At 45.1% G+C, this 10,549-nt stretch overlaps 1 protein-coding gene across 1 annotated transcript; it reads left to right on the top strand.

Annotated features, from left to right (window-relative positions):
• The first annotated feature begins 355 nt into the window (after positions 1–355).
• Positions 356–7,473, top strand: LOC128324227 (ly6/PLAUR domain-containing protein 2-like). Its single transcript, XM_053248503.1, has 3 exons — positions 356–486; positions 2,858–2,977; positions 7,067–7,473. The coding sequence occupies exons 1-3, from the start codon at positions 408–410 to the stop codon at positions 7,276–7,278; spliced, it is 411 nt and encodes a 136-aa protein (XP_053104478.1). The 5' UTR covers positions 356–407; the 3' UTR covers positions 7,279–7,473.
• Positions 7,474–10,549: the final 3,076 nt, after the last annotated feature.

The raw sequence follows: 10,549 nt of genomic DNA, 5'->3' as shown, positions 1-10,549 counted from the left end.
AGGATGAACCCCGAGGACCTTGGCCACAGATGGCATATTGCTTTGTGTGTCAGGAGATGTGAGGGGAGCCATACCCTACAATGAAGACAGAAACTCATGTAAAATGAGCATTGCTATTGTCTGATGCTCTTTTTCCTCCCCAAAGGGAGAAAACTGATTCATTTCCCTTTGTGAGCACTATGGAAAGCTCCAGAAATGCAAAGAGGCAGGGAAGCGTGACTCTCTGGTTTTAGATAATCTCCTTTTAAATCCTTAAGATGTAAAGCAAACTTGTTGTTTCAGTACAATATCGTTGGCACAGAGAGGAGGGGTGGGTAGAAAGAGCCAGTCACCAATAGTAGTTAAAAGCAGAGCACACAGAATGTGCCCTGCTTGGGACAACTGAGCCGCCAAACCGGAATGCTAAGATGGTGAGGCGTTGCTCAGGAGTTGAGATGAAGGTATTTCCCTCTATGCTGCTGGTTGCTGTTTTGTACGCCGAGCTTGGTAAGGCCTTTCTCCATTATGCAGACTCTTTTATGTTTGGGTTCAAGGAAAAAGAACTTTGGGGCATAATTGAATGCCTAGCCATTAAACGCTACTGCATTCATCAGATTCTTCAGAACTATTGCTTCTGTTACGTTTTAAAAGAGTGCTGCGGTCCTACTCTACAGTACATGTTTGCAAAGGAAGGTCGGAGAGTGGGGGTCAGTCATCAATATCTGATAGCAGCAGCAACTAGATGAGGTCTGGACAGGGTGAGTAATAGCTTGATGGAGCATTTCCTTCACAGCTCTCTGTATCGCCCCCAATACTTATACTCATCTCCCCTGACCTTACCTACTGCTCACCAGCTGGGTTGGGATGGAATGGGAACATGTTTCCAAAGGTCTCAAAATGTTCCAAAGGGAACATGTTCCCAATTCTCCGATTTGGGTGCCACACAATTACATTTGCAGTTGGGACACACACAGCCCTTAATCCCAGAGTGGGAAGAGACACTACTGTTGCTCTGAAAAGAGAATGTGTAGCTACCACATGAAATGAAACGGCATTAGTTGATTGGTTAGTCAAATTATATAGTATTTCAGTGGTGTGTGTTAATGCTGATTTGCACATATAACATTTCAGCTACATTTGCTCAAGTGTTCAGTACTGAATAGAAAGCATCATATGTGGTCATATGATTTGATTTGAAAGTTCTGTTTGTTAACTGGAAGCTGCAGCAATCAAATAACGTGTGTGTGTGTGACTAACTGAGAAAAAGAGCAAGAGAAAGAGAGAGATCCCAGAACTTATTTGCCTTTTGATGAGATTGCCAAAATGGGGTTGCTGGAATTCAAAAGCTTGATTTTTGATCAATATGCTGATTAATCAGCAAAATGCTGATAATTCTGGTTTAAACTGGTTTGGTGAGGGGAATGGGGTGGAGAGGACAACTGGCTCAGCAAAGTGGCCTTGGGTCAAAACAGATGAAAGGGGAGCAGACATATTGCTTAAACATATACCTGTTGCATTCAATACTACTACTACTACTATTACTAGTGGTGCAGCTTTATTTTAACATGAAAAGGAGTGCATGGGTAAGGAGAGCTGAAGCCTTCCCTGTCTTACCCCTTGGATCTTTATTGCAGGCACTTTTCTCCCCAGCCTGAATTGCTTCTGGTATCTAAGCCATAATGTAGTAGATGATGATGAAGAAGAAGATGATGATTAATATTATTCCCCATTCATGGTGTTTTACCAAAAATAGAGAACATTAATTTTGTTAATGCTCTGACATTAAATTCAGCATCGTTTTTCTTTGGGGTAAATAGTATAACCTATGTTTAACTCATATTTTAAAAGGTCTTAAATTCAGGTCTTAAATTCAGGATCATCTTCGATTTGGGTAAATATGGTATGTGTGCTGTACCTCTGTAGGTCCTCCAAGTATCCCATGATGCATTGCGCTGCCAGTTGAGAGGCAGCCCTCAGTACAACAGTGGCTGTCCTCTGACTGGTCGCTCTAGTTACGGACTCTATGATAAACATGGCTGGGAACAGTTTAAAACAGGAAATCCAGCACATGTCCAAACTCCAAGTTAGGGCAGCTGCTGTTTTTCTCCTACCTCTGTTAAAATCAAGGTTAAAAAGTCAGGGTATTCACATTTAGGGATATGCATGTATCCTGGTCTGTGCACAGGTTCAAATACGAACCAGTTCATGGTTCTGCAAACCGGTTTGTGCTGGTTCAGGTCCCAGACAGCCCAGGCACGCGGCAGCACGGCAGTGGCATGCACAAGGCCTCCACACATTGTAGAGGCCATGTGTGTGCTGGCACCATGCTGCTGCCATGTGTGGGCTGTTGTGGAGAGTGCTGCAGCAGCAGGAAGCTGCATGGAGTGGTGGCATGCAGGTATAGGACCTACTCTACTCATTTTTAAAAGTGCCGCTCGCTGCCCCCCCAGTGCTGCCCTTGAACCACCAAGCTGGTTTGTGGTTCGGCCGAACTGGCCTGAACCGGTTTGCAGAACCACAAACCGGTTTCTATTTGAACCTCTGCATGGACCAAGGTTCATACACATCCCTACTCAAATTTTAGTGGGCTGAGTTGGAGGGCTTCCCATCAGTTCTTACAAGCCACAAAAGCTGGGTTTGCTGCCCTCTGCCTTTATGTTGATGATGAGCTCATTATATCTTAGATTGGCCTACCCCACAATACGAAGAGGGAGACTCTTGTAAGAAGTTTCTTGGAAACAGGTTCTAGAGACTGAGGTTTACCGTGCCCTTGGTGCTAATCAAGTTTTGCAAGAAGCCTTTGTTAATGAAGATTTCCCCCTTCTAAGAATAGTAGAGGGCATTAATTGTGTGTGTTTTTCCTCTCTCTTTCTGGCAGGCCAAGCTTTACAGTGCTACTCATGCTCAGAGCCCACAAATGTTGAAAAATGCACAACAGTGGCCAACTGCACACAGAATGACACCATGTGCAAGACAACAATGTACTCCCTTGAGGAAGGTGAGAGACTGATGACCGGGATAGCTTTTGTGATGTTGTACACTTAGGCTAGGGGTTCACTGAAGGTTACCCCGGGAAGAAAAGAAATAGACTGAGATTGTGCACCTTGTAAAACTCAGGGACAATGCACACAACCTGTTTTAGTCCACAAAGATGTTTTATCTCCCACTGAATGTGTGTTTGGTGCACCATTTTGAGTGGTGGGATGAGAAGATCTGCCTGCAAGGGCGCAAACTGCCAACATGTGCATGATAGCAATAGCAATAGCAATAGCACTTACATTTATATACCGCTCTATAGCCGGAGCTCTCTAAGCGGTTTACAATGATTTTAGCATATTGCCCCCAACATTCTGGGTACTCATGATGAGCTGCAAGTGTTCTCATACGGGTGATGGCATGTAAGAAGCAGGTCTATTATAGGAAAATATTTTGTTTGTCAAGGAAAGCTGAGATGCAGCCTCTGCATCAGAACCATAAACACTGTACACATGAAGACACTTGGGCCTAACTGACTGGCTTTCTGACTGACTGACTGACTAGGATATCAGAATTGTGTTGAGCATAGGTGGAACTAGGGGGGCAGGCAGGGCACATGCCCTAGGCACCACTGAGGTGGGGGTGCCACGTTAGTTCCTGCCACCCCCACCCCATTGCCCACCTGCCCAGCCCCAGGGCCCCTCAGCCACTTGCCTCCAGCTCCGGCCTAGAATCGGCAAGGAGGCCTAGGATGGGAGCAGCCTGCAAACTGCAGAGCTCTTCTCTCCCCACCTCTCGGCTGATCGGCGGGTGGGCTGGGCTTCCAGAGAGGCCTCCGAGTAGGCCTCCCTGAAGCCTGAACTGGGCAGGCCCCAGCAAGCCAGGAAGGAGGCTGGCGGAGCTCCCTGCAGCAGACCAGACCATCCAGCACAGCTTTTGCCAGGTAGGCTGTGAATTCCTTTTTGTGGTTACCCCCGTATATAGGGATCTGCTTGCCATAGGGCTTTGATATGGGGGGGTGGGGCGAGACTGAGAAGTCTCTGAATATTTAATTTAAAACAGACTGAAAAATGTGCTGGCTTTAAAAACAAAAACTATCTAAGTCCTATAAGTGGCTTGTTTCATGTCAGAAAATTACAAAAACTTCTGGAACAAATATTTATTTATTCATTCTTTCTTTCATTCATTTATAAATGCACTTATGTTCAAGTTGTTTTGCAACCCAGAAGGTCTGAGTGAGAACTGTGGAGCATGTGTGGTGCTTTTATTTTATTTTATTTTTCTTGTGTGTGAACTGCTCTCCAATAACTTGCAGGGACTTCAGGGTAAATCTGGCCAACATGTGAATGCAGCACCTCCATTCCAGAGGAGATGTGTGTTAAAGGGCTTTAAAAGCCTCATGTGAAAAACCTCCTGGAATCAAACTTTACTGAATTTGTTCAGAATTCTGAGAAAACAAACATAGGTTCACCCTGCATGGTTGAAAGTCTCCTTTGCTAATCTGCAGCGAGGGGGCCATTTTAATAATTAGCATTGCTAGTGTGTTCTAGGCATTAAAAGTAGCACAAATATATAGTACTCAATGTATATCACTATATACTGTGAAGTGTGCATGTGTGTATTCAGTGAAATGTATTTCCAGGCAGCATACTTATTTTGAAATATCAGACTTAAATCCTTGGGGGCCTGGGATGTGTGGAGGCCCTGGACTTTGAAGGGCTGGGGGCCCATTTTAAAATCTCATTTTGGCCCATTCCAACCTTGCTATGCCCCTGGCAGTCACTACACATGGGTTTCTGCACAGCACCTGCACAGAAGAAACTTCCATGTAGAAAATGTGTCTCTTGTCAATTGACCCTGAATTTTCCATCCATGACTGGGATATTTGAGAGTTAGTCAATAATAAAAGAACAGCACACTGCTTGTGACAGGGAGGGGCAAATTACAATGATTTCTTAGTTGGGCAGGGGCTGGTTTTGGCCCTGGCAGAACTTGGCTGTCTGCTCCTGTTGCAAATGCCTCTGTCTAGTGTGGCAAACTAATGTATCCTCCTCCCTCTTGGTGTCAAAGTAAGCACTAGTGTGGTGAATGCACATATACCCCATCATGAGCCAACAGTCATCATAAGACAAAGGCTGGCAGGAATCATTCAGTGGTTTATAGACAGACACACACACACACACACCCCAGCACCTTCTTCCTCCCCTATTTTGCTAGTGGCTGTTTGGACAGGTGATCCTCTAGGACAGGCATTCCCAAACTGCGGCCCTCCAGATGTTGCTGAACTACAACTCCCAGCATCCCTAGAAACAATTTTTTGTGGCTGGGTATGCTGGAAGTTATAGTTCAGCAACATCTGGAGGGCCGCAGTTTGGGGATGCCTGCTCTAGGACAAAGACATGTTTTTTAAAAAAAGAATGAGATGAGACAGAAAAAATGACACTTGGAATCCTCGCATAACTCCTGACTGTTGTTCTAAGTCTTTTACAGAGATGGCTCATGTTTTCAGGTTTTGATCAACAACCATGTCTAGATGGTACAGTGTTCCTTTTAACAAGGATTTCCAGATATTGTTGACTACAAGTCCCATCATTCCTGTTTGGACAGGGGCGCAATTTCAGTGCTTGCCCTAGGCGCTATTTTCCCTAGTTACGCCTCTGGTGTTGAGAGCTGAAATTTGGTGCAGCACACATACCATATTTACCTAAATCGAAGATGACCCTGAAGAGATTTAAGAAGCGGGTATGATGACAGGGGAGGGGGACAATTTTAGCAGCAAAGTGAAGGGACAGAGATAAGCCAAGGGAAGGCCAAAGAGCAGGTGGCAGCAGTAGAAAGATGAGGTGAGAGACAACAGGGTCATGAACTAGAGTTTTTGCAGAGGAAACAGAGAGGAAAAGCTGTGTTCTTGCAACCTTATAAAGGGAGAACTGGCAAGATCGTTCTGGCAATAGACTGAACATGTGGAATAAAGGAGAGAGAGAGAGGTCCAAGAGAAAGCCAAGGCTTTGTGCCCCTTAAACAGGATGGATGGTGACCTTGTCCCTGGATGAAGAGAGAGTATGATTTCAGGAGGGCTTGGAAGGAAAGATAATCAGTTCGGTCTTGGACATATTGAGCCTGAGACAGTCATGAAGCATCACAATTGACATGTCAGGCAGGCAGTCTGAGATGTGGGAAGAAGAAAACTTTGGGGTAGAGAGCAAAGCAAGCTTAGCCCACGGATGGTACTGAATACCATGGGATTTAATGAGATCACCCCAGGGCACCGTGTAGCAAGAGAATAGTAAGGGGTCAAGAACAGAACCCTGAGGGTTGCTGGTGTACAGAGAGCAGGGAGGGCTTCCCCCTACAGAAACACAGAAAGGTAGGAAGAGAAGTGTTTGAGGACAGAATCATAGAGTCGAAAGGCTTGGAGGGATTTGACTTGTGAAGAGGATCTCTGGTATTCTGCTAGTTTTCAGGAGGACAGCTATCCTCCTAATACCTAATTTAGAAAAGGGTTGCAGCTCTGGGGGAGAGGGAGGTTCCTCCATACCATTTTCCTAATTGAAATCTTCTCCTGAAAAAGTGCAAAACCTACAAGTACCGCATAGGTACTTGCAGCTATTGATGTGTGCATTGATTGTCCTCTCTGGATTGTAGGATTAGGTTCGATGACCAAGCGTTTTCTTGCTAGATGTTAAGATGCCTTAAAACTCCCTTAAAATAATCATCTCCAAGATGGCTGCTCCCTTATGCAATCACAAGCTAGCAATAACTATGATTCATAGTTGTGGGGAATTTGAAATGTGAATGATTAAAATGCAAACGAGGAGCATAGGACTGGAGTCCCTCTCTTCTGTATAGTGGTAGATTTCAGATGAAGTATCCCTGCTGGTACTATATGGGGCAGCAGCAATATAGGAAGATGCTGGAAGGCATCATCTCATACTGCACGGGAGGAGGCAATGGTCAACCCCTCTTGTATTCTACCAAAGAAAACCACGTGGCTCTGTGGGCGCCAGGAGTCGAAATCAACTTGACGGCACACTTTACCTTTATGGGAAGCAAGAACTGATTTGCCTCCAGTTCTTGCTGATTTCTTATTTTGCTGGCATTTTTGTTTTAGTGTACCCGTTCCTGGGTGAAGCGACGGTCACACGGGCTTGTTCTTCAAGATGCATTCCATCAGATGTGGATGGGATTGGTTTGACACGCCCAGTTACCTGCTGCAACACCAACCTCTGCAATACCGATGGTGCAGCCAACATGCAGATCAGCTACCTCACAGTGGCAACTTCGACCGCTGCCTTCTTCATCCTCCTCCAGACTGGACTGTGACACAGAAAGCAGCACACCTTGCAGAACCTGTTGAAGAGTTCCAGTTGGCTGAGCATTCCCAGGTGGTGGTTTGGCTTACTTCCTAGGTAGATTTCTCAGATAGATCTTGCCTGCACAGTTACAGACTCCACCAATTTAAGAAACCAGGGACAGAAACACTGGGGAAATGGCTATCCTATCCTATCTCCTCATAGCTGCAAAGCCAATTAGAAACCTGATCCTGAGGTCAGTCATTTAGTTGCCTGTTAATCCTTTGCCCCCTCATTTGAGTCCAGTTCATCTTTTTCTTTCTCTCTCTCTGATTCTGTGGCTTTGTCCTAAACACCTGCACTGTAAGCACATTTTAAAATTTAGTTGTATCAGTCACAGGCCACAATGTGAGCTACACTAAATATGGTCACAGGGGGACAGAAAATTGATGGGCACATGAGCCGAAGGTGGCAGGCATGACGAGGCAATAAAGGCTGTGGATGTTTTTAGGCTGTTTCACTTCAATCAAGTTCCGTTCACTTTCTATGATTCCATGATGTCAGGGGAAAGCACAGCTAGCCTAGCTTCTTCCTGACATGTCAGTTTTCTATGTGCAGGGATTTATTTATTCATTTATTTATTTTGTATGGAAGAACATTGGGTCATGGGAACTCTTGTCTGCAGTCTGTAGCAGGACATCCCAGACACATGTTTACAATCTCAGTTTAAAAAAACAAAACAAAACAAAAAGAATTGATGAGATGGCAATCCCTGCATCATTTCAGAGGAATCCTGGGATTTTCTTCCTTCTCAGGATTTTATATCAATGAGAAAGTAGAACATAATCAGGTAGATCTTCAATTCCACCCCGCCTGCCCACCGCCACATGGGTAAGTCCTTTCAGAATATGGGACATTATGAAAACATCCACACTTTACTAGAGATGCCACTAACAGGAAGCAGAAAGAAAGAAATCCCTGCTTTAAGGTGCTAAGGGAATTCAATAATTTGCTCATTTCGGGGGTTGCTACAAAGAAAAAATAATAATCTAAGGGAAGTCCTTGAAGCTTGAGTTCCTTCTCAATTCTCTTGAAGCTCAGTTTAGAAAAGCCTGCTAGTAAGTAGGGCCTTGCTGCAAGAAGAATCCTTCCAAACATCCACATCTTCTTAATAGTTTGTGTGGACTTGAATAACCAATCATTTTTATAAAGAAGGTCATGAGAGGTCAATTATCCTCAGCTCTTAGAGGACTGAGCTGTTTGCTTGGATGCTTTGTCCTGAGGGTTGTTAGCACTGAATGAACCTAGGAATAATGTGCCTTTAGCCCGAATCTTGCTCCATGGACCAATGGACCAGATAGCCCATAGAAAACTCACTACAAATACCAAATGGGAGAACAGGCAGTTGCAGTATTACTATCACGGGGGTGGGGGGTGGGGTTCCTTTAAGACGGGCACCTGCTTAAGCCAGCAAGAAGATGTTTCGAAATGTATATGGTTTGCTGCTACTTTGAGATGTATATTCCTTGCTCTGAAATACATGGCAGCATATTAAATGTTTGAGTGAGGCTTGTGGCCTGTCTAGAAATCCAGCTGTGGCATAGTCAAAATTAGGAAATTATGAAAAATTAGTCAAAATTAGGAAATTATGAGGCTATTCACACAACTGCTCGAAAGCAGGATAAGGGAGCCCAGCCCGCTTTTGAGCGGTCGTGAAAACCGCTGGGAGCTGTGCGGCTCCCAGGGGTTAGCCTGCTTAAGTTGCCCCCTGCCTTAAATGAGGTTAGCGAAGCAAGTGCTGCACTAACCCCATTTTGGTTATTGTGAGTCGCCACAGTGTGGCTCTGTGCCATGGCAACCCACAAGACCCCCAACTGGTAGGATTCAACAAGCCTCCCCACCTCAGAGGTCTCCCCAGAATGCCCCGCGCATTTGCACGGGGCATTCTGGGACTTCCCCACCACCCCTACCGGCTCCGTGACAGAGCTGGTATTCGTGTGGGTGGCCGATCCAGCCACCCAGGGACAGCTGGATGCTTGTCTGCAGGGAGAACGGGTCAAGCCATTTCCCCCACAGAAGCCCTGCAGGCTCTGCACACGGATCGTGTGTAAAGCCTCCATGAGTTAAGTAGTAGCCATGTTTTCAATAATTTGTTCATTTGGGGGATTACTACAAAGGGGGGAAACTAATCTGAGGGAATCCCTGGATGCTTGAGCCATTTATGTTCAGGGGACATAAGGAACCAGAGAGAGGGCCAAATTTTAGCAGAACGTTTAGCAGACATGAAGACGCCTTGTGCTCAGGTGTATAATGTGGACACTGGGGTTAGCTCATCACCTGATAATAACATTTGACCTCGGGTCAAGTCACACCATCATTCATCGTCAGTGACAAATCTTGACCATAATCCCATGATCATGCCACCAGGTCTCTGGTCAGTCTAAACCAGGGATTCTCAAACTTGGGTCCTCAGGTGTTATTGGACTTCAACTCCCATAATCCCCAGCCTCAGTGGCCTTTGGTTGGGGATTATGGGAGTTGAAGTCCAATAACACCTGAGGACCCAAGTTTGAGAATCACTAAACCATGAAAGAAAGACTTCCAGGAGAATCTCCCACCAGCACGACCATGTGCATGCTGGTCTCTGAGAAGGACAGACCCCGACTTTCACCCAGTGCCTGGCCAACACTGCAGTGGAAGGCAAGGCAGTGAAGCATAGTGAGTAAGATTAAGCTAGCAACAGGGTTAATTTAAAAAGCTAGTGGGTAAGCTAAGATCTTATTTAGTCTGCAGGTATGTACGTGTTTGACGTGGAAATAGGAATTGTAATTGGAAACTGAACTGTGTTATGGAAGGGATGTTTTATTTTGGGACAACAGCATTATCCCTTATGCTAATCTGTCGTTATGTTATTTGGGATGCAAATTCTCTGATCCTGGAAACCCAGTTTCTGTCAAGCAATAAAAAATTTTCTTCTACGTAACATACGATTTGTGGTTTACTTCTCCATCTCAGGTGAAAAAGCCAGGTTGCAATCAGCGTCTCCAAGATATATGCAGTCCCCTGCACTCAATTTTTTTGCTCCCTTATATCTAGTATAAGGTATAAGTATAGTACCCCTGCTAACTTGGCAAAGAGGCACCTTTTAACGTGGTGATTCTCTTTATTTAGCAGGGGGAGAGTAATTGGCCCTCTCCACCCCCAGCACAGGACCTCCAGTGACTGTTGCTGGTGTCTATCTTGCGTGTTTTTTTAGAATGTGAACCCTTTGGGGACAGGGATCCATCTTATTTATTTATTAT

The sequence above is a fragment of the Hemicordylus capensis genome, chromosome 4 (genome assembly GCF_027244095.1).
Source record: "Hemicordylus capensis ecotype Gifberg chromosome 4, rHemCap1.1.pri, whole genome shotgun sequence".
Classification (NCBI taxonomy): domain Eukaryota; kingdom Metazoa; phylum Chordata; class Lepidosauria; order Squamata; family Cordylidae; genus Hemicordylus; species Hemicordylus capensis.
The sequence above is the reverse complement of the archived record's forward strand: the minus strand, read 5'-3'. Positions and strand labels throughout refer to the sequence as shown.